Genomic DNA, 21014 nt, shown 5'->3' on the forward strand with positions numbered 1-21014 from the left:
AATCACAGTCACAGAGCCCTGACACCTGGATCTGTATGTTGCAGCAGGTTGAATACACTAAGACACAAGCCATGTCAAATGATCTGATTACTGCACCATCCTGGCAACAGCACCAGAAGGAGAGAAAGTTCTCTTAAGGTGGTTGGACGCTATTCAGTGGCAATGCTAGCCTCTCCGTGGGGTCATCTAGGGTGAAGGAAATCAAAGTGTGCTTCTTGGTAATCCTTTATGCTATTCCTGGCCCTTCCCCAAGAGGGAGGAGCCCTTTAAAGCCAGGGATTGGGTATTAGACTCCTCGAACAACTATCATGTTCCACTCAAGTGTTCTGTACAGAGTAGTGGGTTGTCAGTAGTCACTTGCCAGATACATAAGAGAAGTTCATTTTCTCAATGATTTTGTATCTAAGTATTCTACATGGGTTTAGGTTTCCAAAGCATCTGGATATATTTGCAATCTCCTAGGATTTAGAGATTTCTTTTAACGCCAGACTGAGCACACTCTTTGTGAAGAATCTCTAAATACTTTCTATTGACTCAGTCATAAACACAGCTCCATTCATGATTATCAGTTATTTATATGCATATGTGGTGAGCATGCACATAAGGTAGCATATGACAGCAGGTTAGAAAATGTGGCTAATGACACCAAAGGGGATGTTTTAAAAAGTGAACTCGATGCAAAAAGCATATGGCCCTATCCCAGCATGGGAATGACATGTACAAACTAACATGGATAAAAATGTAAGCCTTACAGAACAAGGGGGAAATCAAGTCATTTGTCGTCCTGTCATTTAATAGCTCTACCAACAGGATTCCGTAACATAGAAGCACCAAGCTGCAAAGGGTCAACTCATTTAACAGCACAATTGGGGAGATGAGAGAACTAACACCCAAAGAGTCAAACGTCTGCATCTCCTCTGGGCCAATAAGCTCCCTAGTCTTGCTAATGTACCATCTTACTCTACAAGAATAAAAGAAAAGTAGCAAATACTCTTGTCATTTTTCTTCCTTAAGCCTCAACGTTACTTAAAATATTATAAATAAGGAATTCCAATATACTGACCTCTAAAGAAACACTGGACAACTAGACTATAATTATCCATTTTCAAGTCTGTGTTTTTCAATAGATCATACACTTTGGGGAAGTAGGAATCAGAATTTCAGCATCAAAATGAGTGTCAAACATGCTAACAAATATTTATTATTGACTGTGTACCAGTCATTATTGAAACTCGGGATATAGTAGTGAACAAAATAGTTAAAAATTCCTGCCTTCAAAGGGCTTATTCTAACAGGGGAAGACAGATGATTGACAAAACAAATTACAGTAAGCAAAATAAAAGACCATGAGTAATACATGAAAGCAACAAGAGTTTTACTTGCACTTCAGCAAAGCCAAGTGCATCTAAACATCAGATCAGCTTACAAAAACAGAGCATGAACATTCGTCTTACCAAGGTTTCAAACTGGGATGGAAACGCTTAGATCTCTAAAACTGGAGAAAATATAATTCCTCATACAAAAACCTGACTCAAGGAACAGCCTCCTGCTATCTTTCACGCAATGTGACAGAGACCTAGAAAGCAATCACTCTCAGTTTTGGCTACATAATAGAATCAAGCGTGCATTTAAAAATACTTACATCTGAACCCTACTCCAGAGCAATTAAAGCAGTATCTTTGGAGATGGGATTTAATATTCTTAAAGCTCTCCAGGCAGGAATGGAGGCCAACACTGAGACTCACTCCTGGAAAAGACTGAATGGTGCAGTCTTTGAGGAAAGATTAAAATGGTCGCTCTCATCTATCTTGTGGGCTGAAGCAGAGAATGCTAGCCAGTGAGTTAGGCCCAGCAGATCCGCACTGAGACACCCAGAATCCCTCCTGTGCTGCCGAGAGTGTGGACGCTTCATCTCCATCCACTACATCTCCAACCTGGTCCCCTTCCCTAGAGGATTTTCTTCTCAATTACTGTTTCATTACTTCCAAGTCCATTAAACACATTTCTAGGTGTATGACGGGGACAGCCACCAGCCAGGAATCTCACGACTACTACCTTCAGGCTGGCAAGCTTTTCTTAAAAAGCCATTATAGATGATATTAGGGTTGCTTCTGACTGTAGGCCAGGCATGAGATCATAAATGTAAAGAGAAAAGGATACTCCGGGAATCCATATAGTGGATGCTTTCTGTTCATAATACGTGAGGAAGTTTCAAAAACATCATGGGAAAATGAAATTAAAATATCAGTTGATTTTATTGCAAAAAAAAAAAAAAGGAAATTTGGGGTGGCATTGTGGCACAGAGCGTTAAGCAACTGCTTGTGATACCGGTTTTCATACTGGGGTGCTGGTTCAAGTAGCAGCTGCTCCATTTATAATCTAGCTTCCTGCTAATGCTCCTGGAAAGGAAACAGAAGATGATCCTAATACATGGCTCCTGACACAAATGTGGGAGACCAGCGCAGAGTTCCTGGCTCTTGACTTTGGCCAGGCCCAACCCTGGCTGTTGGCCATTTGGAGAATGAAATAATAGATGTAAGATCCCTCTCTCTGTCTCTGTCTGTCTCTGTGTGTGTGTCCCTCCTTCTCTCTCTGACACTATACCTTTCAAATAAAATAAATAAATCTTTTATAAAATTGAAATTTTATATTTTTTCAAAGCATATATTTTTTCCATGAACTTTTGAAAGACCTCTTGAATGTATGGATGTTACATTTTCTGGCATCAAAATAGATTTTTCTTTTACTTACATTTTTCATGAACTTTTTCAAATGCATATATATACATAGATAAATATATATATTAGAATTAAATGCATTTGTTAGAATCAAACACATCCATTAAATGTTTTTAAATATGTCAAGAAATATACCAAGAATTAGCCCTCATCTAGTCTAATTATTCATGCATATTTAGAAACATCTGAAAGGATAAACACCAAAGTATCCCAAAGACTTGAGACTTCAGATATCTGTAAGTGAATGTGTCTTTTTCCAATCCTTCTATTAAGGGCATATTTGTACTCATAAATGAAAAACATAAAAACAAAAAGTCAAAGCAAGCATGTTTGTGTGTGTAGTGTGGGAAGAGAGAGTCAAGAGAAAAAGCGTAAGTGTGTTTAAATAATTAATCAAGGTCAGTCCAGGTTTACTCAATTTCGTGGCCTCTGCTTTGAATTTGCCATCCTGGGGCCTTAATTTTCTCGTCTGAAAAAGACAGCAGTGAAATCTTCCATGGCTATCTTATAAGGTTATTGGATGTATAAAAAGCACAATAATGATGTGCTTTGAGCAAGAGTTAAGAAGCATTATATAAAAATGTAGTAGTAAAGATTCATGCATCTCAAATAAAATCATTCAAACAATATTTATTGAATTTGTACTCTACTCATACAGTTGAATATTTGAATTAAATGTATTACTTCCGCACAAGACTTCATAACAGAAAGCAGACTATAACAACCTGGAAAAAAGAATACAAAACTTTTCTAAGGTTTTATAGCGAAGCTACAGAAATGGAAGAGAAACCATAATGTCCTAGTGTTAGCCCTCTCCTGAAGTCTCTGCCACCCTAGCTGATGCAAACAGCTGTAGTCAACCTTCCCAGATCTGTTTATTGGCATTATATCAGCCAGCTGTAACCTGCTCAAGGCTGAATGATCCGATGCTATTATCTAGGAGTGACCCTGGAGAAGATCCTTTCACCTCCAGGCACAATATGGAAACATCACACCCTTGATAACAAAATAGCCAGTGTCATTACAGCATCAGTCGCTGCTCAAACTCTGTCCCTGGAAGAACACTCATCATTCCTGAAACATTATTCCAGGACCTCTCATTTTGCTTCTGGTTCTGTCAATGTCCATTGTGAATATTTCCAAAGTAGTAGAATCACAAATCTTAATGGGAGTTGACTTTAGAAGGATGACGCTCAAGTTCTAATCCTTTGTGGGCACACATATGGCTTTGGGCAGGCATTTGGGTCCTGTGACCCAGTCCTGGCAACCCTGAAACTGGAGCTAGCATAGCCCTGTAATAAGGAGTAAGTGAGTTATTGGGTATAAGGGGCACCATGAAACACCATATGATATTTCCACTATTTCTCTAATGGCCCTTATTTAAAAACATTTCAAAATGTTATATTGTCAATAAGAGAACAAAACTTGAGAAGAAATCCTAAGAAAGGTTAGGCTATAAAAATGTCATCTATTTCCTAAAATGAGCCATATCACAATCTTTACACTGGCTAAATTTCTTTTACATAATAATTACTACATAGCTACTTAAATAATACATTTGTTTATGATAGCTAGAAAGGACTCATAGATACTGCCTTCTCATTAGAGTAGCTGAACTAGGACAAAAATATCATTTAAAAAATGAAGAACCATCAACTCACAGAAAATATAAACAGGGGATGTATATGATAAAAGAAAAGTTTCATGCAATGATCAAGTAAAGAAAGAATTCATCTGTTAGGAAAAACAGTCTTCAGTAAATTTAGTTGGCCTCTTACTTAAATTCTTTATAATATTTTAGAAACAAAGGCAGAGAGGGGCTGGCGCTGTGGCACGGTATGTTAATCTTCCACCTGCGGCACTGGCATCCCATATGGGCGCCAGTTCTAGCACCAGCTGCTCTTCTTCCAATCCAGCTCTCTGCTATGGCCTGGGAAAGCAGTAGAAGATGGCTCAAGTCCTTGGGCCCTGCACCCGTATGGAAGACCAGAGGAAGCTCCTGGCTCCTGGCTTCGGATTGGCCCAGCTCCAGCCATTGTGGCCACTTGGGGAGTGAACCAGTGGATGGAAGACCTTTCTCTCTGTCTCTCCTCTCACTGTCTGTAACTCTTAACTCTCAAATAAATAAATAAAATCTTAAAAAATAAATAAATAAACAAGCCGGTGCAGTGGCTCACTAGGCTAATCCTCCACCTTGCGGCGCCGGCACACCGGGTTCTAGTCCTGGTCGGGGCGCCGGATTCTGTCCCGGTTGCCCCTCTTCCAGGCCAGCTCTCTGCTGTGGCCAGGGAGTGCAGTGGAGGATGGCCCAGGTGCTTGGGCCCTGCACCCCATGGGAGACCAGGATAAGTACCTGGCTCCTGCCTTCAGATCGGCGCGGTGCGCAGGCTGCAGCGCACCAGCCGCAGCAGCCATTGGAGGGTGAACCAACGGCAAAAGGAAGACCTTTCTCTCTGTCTCTGTCTCTCACTGTCCACTCTGCCCGTAAAAAAATAAATAAAAATAAAAATAAACAAAGGCAGAGAAAGAAGCCATAAGACATATTTAAGGTGACTGAAGGGGGTTGTGTTTGTGTTTTATTTGGTTTTACTCATTAATTCCTTCTTCTACTCATCCGAGGATTTAGAAGATGTTTTTACAATGGTAGGTGTCTCAGCATGAGGGGCATAGCAATGAAGATGTTGAGATCATTCCTTATCATCATCATGTTGCCCAGTAGAATCAGTGGTCTACACTTTAATCTAATTACTTAAATGCTGAATGAAAGAAAAAATAGACAACAAAATGAAATGTGAGGGAAAAAAAACAAAAATGAGAATCTGAAATGGGAATTAGAAGGAAAATGGAATAATTCGTAATTTTGCCTTCACTTTTATTTGGAAATGAAATATTCTTTTCATATACTGCTTGTTTGGGCTGTGGGCTTCAGAAAATAATTATTACCTTTGAAATCTGAATTAAAGCTTTAATCACCATTCACAACCACTCAATAGCTCTTTACTCTTGAACATTGCCAAGCTTTTCTCTGGGAGTTATAGGCATAACAAAGCATTAAAAGAGAAGTAAGATTTTCATTTTGAGCTCCTGTGACAGTGATCAGAGCAATATTGCCATAAAGGACAAATAAAAGCAACCACAATCTACCAGGGAACTAAAAAGCATATTTGCCTTTGGTAGAAATGATCATTTTCTATAAAATATAAGCATGACAGCAAGATACCGTGTTCTTTCTAGTAGATTATACAATGGATTGCATGCTATTTAATGATGACATCTTTAATCTTGGAAAAAATAACATCAAACTTATGTCAAGACAAAGGCAAGGGACAAAGAGTGACAGCAGTAGTCACTGGCTAAACTCTTGCTATACTCAAGAGAGTTGAGTGCCTTGCAAATACTATTCCCTTTATCTGCATAAAAATCTTTTGAAATAACTACATATCACCATTTTACAGATGAGAAGACTGAGGCTTAGGGAGAGATCAAGTAACTCACAACAAATGTGGCAGAGTGGGAGTCTGAACACACCCTTTTCAATCACCCTGATTTTTTTTAGAGCAGTATACCAATGGCAGACTTCAAACCCATTATATTTTTATAGGTATGAATTTGAACTTAATTTTATTTTCAAGATCTCTTTGGGGAAAACACAGTTCACTGAATATTTTTCTATGAAAAAAAAGTCACATGTTTCATTACTTTTAATGAGTTGTTGCAGTTCAGAAATTTCATTACATTCTGACAATTAAGTTGCTAATAAACTGAGGAACCACTAATTGACTTATCCATCTCAGAGGCTCAAGACCCAGCTAGCAACCTAGAAGACAATTTCCAGTACTTGGCCTGAAATCATGTGCATTTCACAAAGTACTGGCTGACTGGATTGGATTTGGGTAAAGTGCATATTGTCCTTGTACTTGACATGAACTTCTGATGAGGCGCACACATATGCACACGTTCACACACATGAGAGTGACAACATGCTGGGCCACTGCCAACTGTATTATCAGAACCAACGAGAAGATATTGTTATGCTGGGGCCAATTCAATAGCTGTGGACCCAATATCAAAAATTTATGGTAATTGAAACCACAGAATCTTAGGAAATGCAGTCAATTTTACAGAGTACCAAAAGGTCACTCTATTCAATTTATACTTGAGGCTGAGTACAATATTGCAAAAACATGTGAAAGCAAAGATCTTATGTTGTCCAGGATTCAACAATGTACTGACTATATAAGATAATTTACTGATTACCAAACAAATGTATTACCTGGGTTGAGCCTTATATTTGTCTCCCCAAGTTCTTGCAAAGAACTTAACACTGTGAAATGCATTACTAAATATGTCCACATTACCATAATAACGGCTTTGTTCCAGCTTCCGTAAGAGTGAACCCTTGTTTTGGCTCCATTTTCCACTCGCTGCAGTAAAGATGCTCTGAAACTTTGTTATCTCCTCAAACTTGTGCTTTGTCTTTTAGAGACTATTTAATAAGAACACTGAGCGAAAGATTATTTCCAAAAGCTCATGGAAAAATGGAACAAAAAGATGAGGTTAGCTTCATGCAAAAGGATTTTTTTGAGAGCCATGCCTGGTTAGTTTCATAATGACCATTCTCCGATATTGGAAAATCCTTCTTACACTGAGCCTGTTGCTACTCAAACACAGATGTGCACACGAATCCCCTCAAGATGTGAAAATGTCCCTGTGCGTGAAGAAGCCTATGCTGCAGCCTGAAATCCTGCCTCCAACACCCTTCGATGCGATGCTCAACCTGCTGGTCTCCATATCCAGTTTGACTGGCAAGATTCTAGTTTTCTCCATCAAGTGAGCCCATTTTCTCTAGTACCCAACCCTGTCACGCAGAGCAGAAAACCAGTTCACAAGGAACCTCCAATAGACAGGCAAACCGGCCTGTTCTGAATTAAGACTTAGATGTTTCCGCCCTTTTCATTAATTCTATCTCAGGTTGCAAACTGGAGGTCTCCAGCCAGAACTGGCCCAGACATAGATTTTGTTTGGCTAAAGTGGTTTTGGTCTACACAATCGTAAAAACATTATCACGTGAGATATTAACATTAAACTGGAAAATTTCATCTGAAATTTCCATGTTAAGAAAATAAACCAGAAGATCTGGGGAGACAGGGATTTGCCAAGCACCTGACTGCGTTGTCTCTATAGGTTTCCACTTTCTCATGGCCCGCCCAGCCCAGACATTGGGTTTCCATGGCCACACATATTCTCCTAGCCACTTCACTCACTCTCTCTTCTGCCTACTTCCCATCAACATTGCAAGTCCTTTCTCTCCTCATTTTCCTTTTTTTTTTTTTTTTTTTTTTTTTTTTTTTTTTTTTTTGACAGGCAGTGTGGACAGTGAGAGACAGAGACAGAGAGAAAGGTCTTCCTTTGCCATTGGTTCACCCTCCAATGGCTACTGCAGCCGGCGCGCTGCAGCCGGTGCACCGCGCTGATCCGATGGCAGGAGCCAGGTGCTTCTCCTGATCTCCCATGGGGTGCAGGGCTCAAGAACTTGGGCCATCCTCCACTGCACTCCCTGGCCACAGCAGAGAGCTGGCCTGGAAGAGGGGCAACCAGGACAGAATCTGGCGCCCCAACCGGGACTAGAACCCGGTGTGCCGGCGCCGCAAGGCGGAGGATTAGCCTAGTGAGCCGCGGCACTGGCCCTCATTTTCCTTTTTAAAATATTTGTCTCACTCTCCTACTTCCTCATTATGATCTCTCTAATATAAAATGCTTTGCCCACCTGATTTCTGCACAGAACTCTCTAAACCTTAAAATCCTGGTTGAGTGCTCCTGTTCCTTGAGATAGTGGGTAAGCACCCCAACCTAACTATTTTAAACCGTTTTAACACATGTCACATTTTACACATACTCTATGAAGCCTGGTTTTTATTTTTTTTATCAGGATGCTTTTGTGAGCCTTTATCTACGTGATAAAATAGATGGATAAAGGTACATACTATAGGTAAGCATATGCTTGCATATGTGTGCCCTTGTGCACCTAGGTGTATACCAATTATCTCAATTTTCAACTAGATTGTCACTGCTGGCAGGGAATTTATGATGCATTGTAGCATTTACAGGTTAGTAGGATGAGCTACGTGAGGGTAATTATAGTCAAAATCATTTCTTGTTTTGATTCTGGAACTATGAGAAATCTCCATTCGCAGGTGTTACTCTTCATGTAAGAGATTTGTAAAGAATTTTTTAAATTAAGTGTTTAGTATATAGAATATTGGTTTTCTATGTTGGAAGGATTCCATAGTAAAAATAAATAAATAAATAAATAAATAAATAAAGGCACAAGGGCAGGGCAGACATTTGGCTTAGTGGTTAAAATCTGGGTAAGATGTCAACATCCCACCAAGGAGAAGCCGGATTCAAGCCCTGGCTCCAGATTCTGATTCCAGCTTCCTGCTAAAGTTGGCCCTGGGAGACAGCAGGTGATGGCTCCAGCAGCTGAGTCTCTTCCACCCACATGGGTGACCTGGACTGAATTTCTGGCTCCCAGCTATGGCCCAGCCCAGTTCCAGCCATTGTAGGCACTTGGGAGTGAATGAGCAAATGGGAGATCTCTCTGACAGTCTGCCTTTCTCCATCTCTCTCTGTATCTTTCTCTGTTAGTAAAAAAAACAAGCAAAGACATGGGCACAGCTTTTAAACATTTTATAGCACGATAAAAACTAAGTACAACAGAAGTTCAACAACTTGATGGAAATGGAAATTAATAGGCAAGTTTATTTTGGTGCAAAAAATTCTGAATTCTACACAAAGTTTCTTTATAATACACATTTACCATGAACTTTTTGAAGACATCGTGTGGGCAGATTTCAAACTTTTCTGCCCCAAAATGAAGTCCTCTCTTCACTCGATTTCCCACAAACCGTATGGAATACACTTGTATAGAAAGAATCCTTTTTAGTTGAAGGCTCTCTAAAACATCTTTTGTAGTGGAAAACATGAAAGATGTGCAAGTCAGAGAGATGATACTGGAAACTGCTTATAAACGGTATTTACATCAGGAGCATTATGTATTACATGCTCTATTACAATGTGCTGAAGAATCATTGGTACTAAACAGGTGAAAAGAAGGGCTCCCTAATTTATATGTATTATGTTACTGCAGATAAATGAGATGCCATTTGCGGGAGGAAGTGAACTAAACAAATCTCTACTTTGGAGGGCAGATGTGACTCCCTATCAGAACTTGCTAACCACAGAGCCACTGTGAATGTTCAGTGGTGACGAGGAGCATGGGTTTCTGCAGGATCCTTTGCTATACCTGCTTTATACTTATACTCTGACCAAGAATATTAAGATATTCACAGGTCTCCTTTATCATCTGCCTAGAAGGACATATAAGAACTTGGTAAAATAATGCAAATGAAGAGAAAATTACTTGATAAAGCAATGCTTTACTACTTTTGGAGAATCTTCCTTGTGCAAGTCACCATGAAGAAAAGTAGGAGAGATCTGGAAAAGGCAAACAACGAAGAAGCTTAGGGTGCAGGAGCAGGAGTCAGACTGCTTAGGAACTAGAATGAGAATCTAGGGCAGCTGCCTAACTCTTCTCAGGTGCAGATCCCCATCTACAGTGGGATAATGGGGCTCAGATCCATGATGATAATAAAATACTTGCCCTATAAGTTTTTGAAAAGGCTTAATGAAATGAATTAAAACATGGAAAGGCTTAGAATACTGGCTGGCACTCATAGGACTTCCATAAATTTTAAATATTATTGATGTTTTTATTATCATCAAAGACTTTATCAGGCTGGCGCCATGGCTCAAAAGGCTAATCATCCGCCTTGCGGCGCCGGCACACGGGGTTCTAGTCCCAGTCGGGGCGCCGGATTCTGTCCCGGTTGCCCCTCTTCCAGGCCAGCTCTCTGCTGTGGCCAGGGAGTGCAGTGGAGGATGGCCCAAGTGCTTGGGCCCTGCACCCCATGGGAGACCAGGATAAGTACCTGGCTCCTGCCATCGGATCAGCGCGGTGCGCCGGCTGCAGCACGCTGGCCGCGGTGGCCATTGGAGGGTGAACCAACGGCAAAGGAAGACCTTTCTCTCTGTCTCTCTCTCTCACTGTCCACTCTGCCTGTCAAAAAAAAAAAAAAAAAAAAAAAAAGACTTTATCATCCAGTCAACAAAGTAAGACAAAAACAATGAAAATATCGCTAACTCCTCACTATGTGGCTAGTGTCAGATCAGTCACCCAGATAGTGCAGGCTAGTTTTGAGAAAAGAGAACCATTTTTAGTTTTAAGTACTATTGCCAGGAATCCAGGCAAAGGATTTCTTATCCAGCCACAGGATTTTTAGCAGCGCTATATCATTTTGGTCATAGAAATCCCTTTGATGACTATTTCAAAAGAGAACTCACCAAATGTTTGGATATATGAAAGCGTTCAGGTTCTCCCTCTGACCTGGGAAGGAAGGCACATTGTAAGCATATCTACACTCTCACATAAAACTTGTTTATACACCTAGTCAATTACCAGAAATTCATGCAAGCTTGCAGTGGACTCCCAGCTGTGCCTAGCCCGCCTGTGAGTGCTTGCAGTCAAGAAGTTCCACAGGCTTAGCAGAGAAACATAGCTTGAAAAAAGAATTAAAAACTCCATACACAAAGGTGGCCTTGTCCCATCAAGAAGTGTTTTCATACTGAAAAGCAAGCACGCACCAAAATGTCTGCTTCCAAAGCAAGGCTGCTCGCTAAAGAATGCTTAGCAATGTGTATTGCAAGTCACTAATATGATCTTTGTGAGACGTAAACATTGGCTAAGACCCAGATGAATAAAAGGCAGGCATCAAGAAAAACAGAGAAAGAAAGGAAAAGGTCTTTTTCAACATTACATAACATGGAATCTTTTACTACTGTATTTTTAAGACTCTTCCCACCCATGTCATCCTTATTGTCTTAGAAGAGTCTACCTTTTGACACTCGAGACAAACTGTTTTCAATATGAGTTATATATTTAAATACTTATTTTTTACTCCAAAGAGTTGGTAATGTCAACACAGCGCACGTTCAAACAGCACCTGTTGAATATGTTGACAATGGTTGAGTTAACCCAAAGCTCACATGAGGCCAGTGAGTTCCTACTATGCTGACATGTCTTTAAGTGTTGTGCTTTGCGTAATATGATCAAAAATAATTTCAGACTTATTTAATTCCTCATTTTGCATTCTTTCTCCACTGACATAATAACCACCTACTATGCTTCTGACACTAAGTAACAGAGCTGCATTTAGTGAAAAGTCACAGGCCAGACCTCCAAACAGCTTCCCATCCCGCGTGGCAGGCAGGGCAGATTAGAAAGAGGCAGATTGAGGAATCATGAGAAAAAGCACAGCTGCTCCAGGCACAGGGGTAGGCACCTGAGCTGTCCTAGGACACCTGAGGTTGACAGGTGGCGAGAAGTCTGTAGCAGGGGAAATCTGGCTGATAAAAGGAACCAGGCAAGCAAAAAAGGTGCATAAAGAGATACGTTACAACAAAATAACACATTGTGACTTCCAGCCAGAAAAACCCAAAAGGTGACCGGACCAGACGTAGGGTAGATAGGCAACTAACAGCCATCAAACAAATGAATGCTTACACTACTGTTATATTGTGGGACTCATTAGACATGTAACTACCAGTAGGTTTCTCTCAGCCTGCACCAAAGAAAAGTATGGTATTTGGAGGTTTGCCACCACAGTTATAACATAAAAGGAAACGCTTATATCCCCTATCCTCATCCAGTAGCGCTCACACAATAGATATCAGAGCTTCCTGCCTTTGCAGAACTTGCCACCACACCATAAAGGAAAATCAAACAGCAGTTGTTGAAAATGCCAAACGCTGAACTTTTGCAGCCAGCACTCTGGGTGAGGATTCTGTGTGCAGATATTTTCTGTAGCGTGGGCCTCTGCTTCCTGGTTTCTGCTTACCAGGACTCATTAGTCATTGCAAACATCATTGACTAAATGTGGCTTACTTTAACATACAAAATGCCTCTGCATCTTGATGCTCATCAGCCACAACAGAGGGAGGCCCGGGCGGTGCTCAGTGCTGCAGGGCACTCTGAGATGTCACCCTGTGGTCGCTTGTCTTCCCTGCAAAGGTTACATTTCATGACAGAGATTATACATCTTGCCCGTTCTAGGATTGCTTTTGAAAATTATGCCCTAATGATAGCCACTCAAGCAGTAGCTTAGTCATTTCCCTTGGAATCTGTCTAGAGGAACCCAACTAGAGCACTTTTCCAACAAGCGTGCACTCCATGCACACCATGTGCTAGGAATGGTGCTAAGTATAGGGTACGGCGGCCTACAGAACAGACGTGGCCCTTCCCACATGGAATTTACCTTCAACTAAAGGTACACTCTGGATCCACACTAGGCAGCCAGCAAATGGAAACCCTACTCTGCCCTCATCACCGAGGGGTGGGCACAGAGCCCAGGGACAGCTGTTGGACACTCCCTCGCTGGAATTTGAATCTTGAGCCAAATTCTCATGGAGTTTGTTCCCAAGGACACTTTTGATTGTACAGACCTACCCGAGAAGTCCAGGGTGTTGGGTGTTCTGACCACATGTCATTTATTGACTACCAATTAAGTACAAGCATTGACCTAAGCACTTCCCTTATATTATTTCTATATATATTATCTGAAAACATAAAAAGAATGAGAAGGCTAATATTTCTTGGCAGACATACCTGAATGATTTCTCAGGGACAGCAAATCTATGTAATGACAGAATGTAATGCAACACATCCCTCCACATCCCCACAGCCACACACTGCTAGGCCCAGAAAAGACACTTATCATAGAAGCTCTGTAAATGTTTCTGGAATTGTGTCGACACAGAAAAGGCAATTAATGCTCCATGACAAATACCAATGTGGCACAGAGATCAGGGATGAAATTTAAAAATATATATATATTTAGTGTATGTATAAGGGTACTTCAAAGAGTTCATGGAACAGTAAAATTAAAAGATAAGTTTATCATGGTACAAAAAATGTTGAAGTCAATATAATTTTTTTATAAAATATGTATTTTCTATGAACTTTCTAAAGACTCCATGTATATATAAGATAAAAAGGTATGCATATATATATGTAAAATAATAAAATAACTAAAACTTAAGGACTACATGAAATTTCAGAGGCTTGCCACTGGGTGGTAGGATTCCCATTATTTAGTTGGGAACAAGAATCCCTATTACTTTCCGTAATGTCAAGCATTGGGTGCTGACAAGATCCTTCTCCCAGCTTTAAGACACTTAGCTGTCAGGAGTTGTTTCTTGACTGCTCAATGTGTTTTAATAGTAATGATTTCCTTTTACAAAATTGTCCTCTACTGGATAAACCCTGAGAGCCGACAGGGTTGACCACCCCAAGACCAGCACACAACTCTAGGGAATCCTGTTGAAATCAGCTTCATGACCTGAAATCTCCTGCAATTTAGTTCCAGGCTCCAGATACCTTTGTTGCTAAGGCTCATTCAACACCCTCTCATCAATTCCTTCCTTTCCTCAATTCCATCAGCCATGGTATCCTTCTGTGCTTCTGTTTGAAAAGGCTAGGCTACAGTTCAGTTTTTAAAATTTTATTGTCTGTAACTAAACAATTCTAAATCATAAATCCCAACTACTAAATTATAAATCTAGTTTATTGTAGCTAATTTTTAATGGTTTCCATGGGATGAAATGGTTCTTGGAAAAGTAAATGCTTTGATAATACTCCTTTTACAATCTTCATACATGTGTTTATAGATGAAAGGCAAATGCCATCACCTCGAGGTGTTTATAGACCCTGCATTCCTTTTGTACAAAACCAGTTATTGCATCCCTACTCTGTTCCAGTCACTGTACAAAGCATGTCATTGCATTATCTCATTCAGCTCCATCAACAACCCTCCAATACATCAAACCCCTTAGAACATCAGCTCCATAAGGGCCAGGTTTTTTACTCCCCTTTTCACAACGGTATCCCCAGAAGACTGTCACATGCGATAAGCAATCAGCTAGTGTGTGCTGAATGAACAAGTAACCTGAAGAGGCAGGAAGTACGTTATGGAAGAAGAACCACCCATGGTGCCACTGCAATTACCTGGTAGTGCTAGGATTTGAAACACACACCTTTCTGACTCTCCTAACCATCTGATGACACTGCCTTTGGAGTCCTGGGATACAAAGAAGAGAGAGAAGGAGCCTGGGCAAGTGCCTCTGTGTGCTGGTTTCCTTGTTATAAAGTGCACATGTGGCCCTCTTTGTTTCTAAAGGTTTAAGATAGTCCATCCGTACATATGAAAGGTGCCATTTAGAGGTAATGGATCAAAATTGTGATTCTGTTGAATGTCAGAAAGCAAGAGATGGTGAGTGAAATTTCACCCTGCCATTACTAACTCATGGACCAGCAAACCCCTTAATCCCCAGACATAGTTCCTCTCCACAAACAATTCATCTTTTAGTGCCTGTAGGAAGACAGGAAGAATCAGTGAAAGTTGTAGGGACTGGCTCTGTGAGTTAAAAATAAAAATATAAATTAATGTATATAAATATATAGTTATATAAATATAAATTATATAAATTAGCAGTATAAATTTTAATTTATATTAAAGTATAAATTAATATATAAATGTATATATTTATACAATAAAACATATACTAAGAAATATAATTTAAGGTATTATTATAATAGCTGTTAATATTAGTCTGCTCTTGTACATTTTCAAATGAACCATCAACTATACAGGATTCCTAGGGAATGAGGTGATAATCAGAGCCCCATCATTTTATCAACCCTTCTGTCAGTTAGGGAAGGCCAGCATGGCTTAAAATACTAGTTCCCAGGTCAGTCCAATGCAAGGTTCTTAAGTCAGTGATGTTGTCATGACACTCAGACATGCAGCCATTGAGGAATCATTGCAGATGGGCATTCGCCTTGTCCGTTAGCTCGAGTCCACCTGAAGAATGCAAATGTAAGGGGGAAGTACTTTTAGGATTTTCTAGCAATGGAAAGAGGAAAGATGGGTCCAAAAAGGAGGAAGGAAATTGAGAAACTGAAAAGAGGAACATTAGCCAAACCTCAAATATTTAAAATAAAATGCCAAGCAAAAAAAAAAGTTTCATTATATCCTGGTCCATGGAGAGTATTCGATTAGCACAGAAAATTCAAAAAGAATGGGGGCCTGAAACAAAGGGCTCTGTGTTGGGCAATTAAGAAGTCTCAGAGTGGAGTGGTGGCTATGGACAGCGGTATAGGAAGAAGGGGACAAAAAATGAGAAGTGAGCCACTGGGTACAAACTTACATTTATACGCAGTGAGTCTAATAGACCACATGACTACAGTTCAGAAAGTTGTATTGTAGACCTAAATTTTGCTGAGAGTAGATTTTTGGTGTTCTCACCATCCATAAAACAAATCAGTATGTGAGCTGATGCATGTGCTGATTTGTTAGATTAGAGGATCATTTCACTCATGCATCTACATATCAGAACATCATACTGTTCACCTTAAAGATACACAATAACGAGTAAATATAAAAAAAAAAAATCAAAAGTAGTTTGATGGCATCAGAGGAAGACCACTGAGCCGCAGAACAGAAGAATGATGACCAATCATACTGTTCTTCAGCAAGAAGGGACCAAAAAATGAGTGGGGGCAACTGAAAACTTCTAGGTCAAGGAAACCTAAAGAAAGAGTAAAACGACGATGACTGCAGGAAGGGATGAGGGCCAGAATCCACAGCCATGGTAGTGAACCAAAGGAACTGAGTAACACAGGCCTACACTCTGCCTAATGAGACCCTTGATGATATTTCACCTGCTGACCACTGTTACAGAGCCCCTGTGAGTTGACCAGGCTCCAAGGAAAAATAATCATGACAGGTACTACTGGTTGCATTCTTAGATATTTATCTTCATCCAATCAGCACTACAGCTGTTACCATAATACCCGGATCAATAATTTGCTACCCAAACCAGAACACTATGACCTCTAAGTACCACATATTTCAAACTAAGGCCAAAGACATATAACAGCCCTTTTTCAGTGTGCTGCAGTGGGAGTGGCTGTGAGCACTCTTATGTTTAGACAGCACCAAAACATTGTTTTGTAAACATAACCAGAAATGCAAAATGGGCACCACTTTATCTTAAACATCAATTCACAAAAAAGCCTGTATTATTAGAAACAAAGAATGAGCAAGTTCACATGGAATGACTGACCTATCTGAAGATTTTGACATAGTCACGAGACTCAGTGTGGCAGCTACTCAACAGATCTTGTTACTCAGGTATTTTTTCCAGTCCCCTAGAAATATTTCTGTGATAGTTTAGAAGAACACAATTTAAATGTCATGCATGCCTGCATTCATTATTGAGCCTGCTACTATCTTTTGTGTACCAAATTTTTAACTAGAAACTGAGGAATTGCTAAAACACAAGAAACAAAAAAATATAAAAATCATCATCCCTACTTATCATTTAAATGAAGAAAGAGCATGCAGTCATATGTATTAATTGTACTCCTATTACATGCAAAGAATTGTCTATAAGAAAAAGATGAACAAGGCACAGTGTCAGTCTTAACCGAAGAGTAGAGAAAGTGAAAATAGTAAGAAAAGGAAAACTGCATAGCTATAAATGCAAAATGACTTGGTGCTAAAGGAAGTGAAATGATCAGTGTTAAGTGTGATTTATAAGAAATAGTTTGGAGAATATGCATATTTTCAATTGCATTTTAAAGTTATATTCCACATTAAACTTGTCTCTCAAGAGACTTATCTTACAGATATATTCTACTGGATCAAGTTTACAAACACATATCCAGGAGTTCAATAAAAGACTTTACAGCCAAGTTTAGGATTCATTATCAATGTTTGTAATTCCCTTCCTTCTCAACCAAATGCCAACCCAAACAGTCCACAGTATCAAAAGCATCCACACTGGCCGTGAAGGAATATCACTAAGAGGTCCTAGCCACATGATTTTAATGTCTGATTTTAAGTGCACTCCTCTGCAGATAAAAAAAAAATACCTCCAGTTGGATACTCCACAGGGCATGGGCTCTGGCCTGTTGTATAGTCTGGCAGTTTCGATTCATGCTGAACTCTCCACTAAATAACATGAAAAACACTCGCAGGAGATCAGGTGGAGTCTCTACTAGAGTTTTAGGTAGAGGTGGAATTAATCAGGGAACACTTCCTGAATTCGAGAGTTTCCTGTGATTTTAAAATTCAGGAGGATTGAAAACAAGAAGACAGAAATAATTCTAGGCATTTGGAAAATTTGAAAAAGGCTTCGAGTAGGAGGGGATGCGAAGCTGGGCGCCTGGCAATAGAGGTATTAATTAAGAGGCAGTGTAGGGAGTGGTTAAGAATTTAAGTTCTGGGATTAGGCAATCTTACTCAGCTCTTCTGGTTACATTTGGGACTTGGCCCTGGATGAGTCGCTTATCTAAGCCTCCCTTTCTGAACTGTGAGTGAGGTGCCACCTGTAAACCACCATGGTAATTATGAGAATTGATGAGATTATGATTTTTTTTTAGTTTGTTAAATTAAAATACCTAAAACTAAAAGGATTTTTGTTTGTTTTACAATAAAATATGATTTTGACCCCTGAGCCTGGCACAAAGAGCTACTATTATTTTTGGCAAGGGAAATTATCAATTTATCAAGGCAGAAGTGAAAAATCCTTACTATGTGGGGTGGAGGGGATCCCTGCCATCTCTCCTCCAAGGTATCTGCCAAGTGAGTCTGTCCCTCTAGACCTCCCTCCTCTCCAAGCCTTCCTTGGCCATGGCCAAGGCCAGTCATCATATTTTGTTCACAGACTTACAATAGCAACCACCCTACCTGACTGACAATCTACATGTGTAACATTCTGGATCCTTCCTCTTTGTCCCTTCCCTGGATCACACACTCTGGTTCTATTTTATTTGTTAACTGATCCTCAGTCCTCCAAATCACCCAGGCTTGCAACCACAGCCATTTTACCCCCTCTTCTCTCACCACAGAATTGAATCTATCACTTTGCATGATAAAGATTTCTATCGATTCTCTCTGCACAATCTCCCACATCCATCCCTACCTTTCATTGTAGTCCTCACCCCCTTAATTCAAGGCCCATTACCTCAAGCTTAGAAACCACAAGAGCTTCCTCCCTAGATCCCTGGCTGCAATTCTGTTTTCCATGATGCTTCCAGAAAACTCTTTGGAGTCTCTGGTCCCTGAAAAACCATGGAATGTCTTCCTAGGCTTTGTACTGACACGAGTTGACATTCCTTATAGAAGTCAATTAAACTGAGTTGGCTTCAGTGAGATGGACTGAATCTTTCCTTAGATTCAGACTGTGCAGATCTGAGAGTCTATTTACCCAGTCCCTTTAGTCCTATTTCCGTCATTTCTTGGGTTTTTTCACCACTCTGGCTTTACATACACCATTACCCTTTACAGGTTTTTGTTTTTAAATTACATCATTCCTAATAAATCTTTGCACACAGTAGGTATGCTAATGTCTGGCATACCTGCCTTTGTTTTCTGTTGGTGGAAATCTCTCTCTATCTTGGAGATCTGATTTAGAGACCACCTCTACCAGACTGGCTTCCCTCTTCACTCACAGATTTAATGGTTTTATCCCCATTTCTAAAACTGTAAATTTGTTTATATTGCACCAATGATCATCTGTTTGTGGGTGCATCGATTTTAAATGGAAATTGAAGGCAGGGGCTACTTCATCAATGTTTATATTCCTCACGGTGCCTATAACAGGGACAATATGCATTTCACCTATTGTCTTGACTGTGTTATATGTCTCCCCATAAAGCAAAATAATCCCTAAAACCCATCTATGACTTTTCTACATACAATAGTTCCTGGCAAAGTTCTAGGCTCAAAGTAGGAACTGAAAAAAATAACAGTTGGTCTCATAACCAAGTATGGAACATATGGGATATGCTGCTGTCAGAAGCAGTGGGGTCCACACTGGCAGAGCGGAAGAAGCAGGCTGGAATCATATAAATTCAGTTGGTCATATAAATTCAGTGGTCTTCAAAGAGTAAGACAGTGAACATCCTCACAAGAACAAGAAGGAAGCTTTTGGCAGCAGAGTGCCCTTGGAGAACAAAGCACAGAAACACAGAGACAGTGACCCAAGGCTTGTGGCTTGGAGGAAAAATAGCAAACTGGTTTCTGATCCCTGGATGCACACAAACAAAGAGTTAGGCAACCCAGTATGCACAGTCCTGCAGTGTCAGCCTTGTGCAAAAGATTAACAGCCAGTCCTAAAGGCGACTAAAGATCAGGCACAAGACTGCAAAGCACGGAACACCTCACTGGCAGCAGGCCGCCACTGCAGAGCAATGAGTGCCCATGCCCCACCTCCTGGCCCCCAAGGAAACGGGCACCATGTGATCATTTACCAATTAATACAGCATCTCAATAAAGCAAAGAGATTCTCAGAGATGGCCAAGTGGCTGGCCAGTGTTTCTGAGGCTGCTAGATAGAAAATACCAATTTCATCTTAATGACATTGAGGAAAAGCAAAGGGAACCCGGAAATTTGAATCCTGGTTAAATACTAACTCCTGAATTCCTAATCTGCAGGGGAAGACAGAAAGCATGCATAACTAAGGGTAGTGCTTGGCACTTAGCAGGAGCCCAATAAAATGTTTACGAGAAGGCTAGTAATTCAGGTGAATCAGACTCTGTAAGAGAGGACCTGGGACATGGCAGGATCTCTATAAATGTCCCCAACTTCCTTGACTGCTATAGTCCATATCCTGTTTCTACAACAAAACATTGGAGACTGGGCAACGTATAAAGAAAACAGGTTTTCTTGGTTCACAATTTTGAAGGCTGAAAGCTCAAGGAGCATGGCACCAACTCTGGTGAGGGCCCTCTGGCTGAGTCATCTCAGGACTGCACCATGATGGTTGCAGGTGGCAGAGGGAGATCTCATGGTGAGATGGGAACCAGAGAACTAACCAGAGATCAGATGTGCTCTTTCATAATCAGCCTCTCACAAGAACTACATCAATTTCTATGGGCAGTGCCCCCCAAAAGCAATCACTTCCTACTGAATCCCACCTCTTGAAGGTCCCACACCACCTCCCAGCATCACCCCCTTGGACTCAAGCTTGTATATGAACTCTCAGGCCACACCCAAACCATGGCACGGGGCATGGGCGCTCATTTCTGCAGTTCAGCGACAAGTTTCCTTGAAAGGCAAGGCCACATGTTGGACCCTTTTCTGGCCCCACTGC

At 40.5% G+C, this 21014-nt stretch overlaps 1 protein-coding gene across 10 annotated transcripts in view; it reads right to left on the bottom strand.

Moving 5' to 3' along the window:
• PPARGC1A (PPARG coactivator 1 alpha) overlaps nt 1–21014 on the bottom strand; it is a 705391-nt gene that overhangs the window by 61014 nt on the left and 623363 nt on the right. For 3 of the 10 annotated variants that reach the window (XM_070069601.1, XM_070069600.1, XM_017350536.3), the window contains exon 3: nt 11142–11184. The exons of the other annotated variants lie outside the window; for them this stretch is intronic. In XM_070069601.1, coding sequence (XP_069925702.1) covers nt 11142–11184 — 43 coding nt within the window. The remainder of the gene's footprint in view (nt 1–11141; nt 11185–21014) is intronic. 10 annotated transcript variants of the gene reach the window in all.

This window comes from Oryctolagus cuniculus, chromosome 2 (assembly GCF_964237555.1).
Source record: "Oryctolagus cuniculus chromosome 2, mOryCun1.1, whole genome shotgun sequence".
Classification (NCBI taxonomy): Eukaryota; Metazoa; Chordata; class Mammalia; order Lagomorpha; family Leporidae; genus Oryctolagus; species Oryctolagus cuniculus.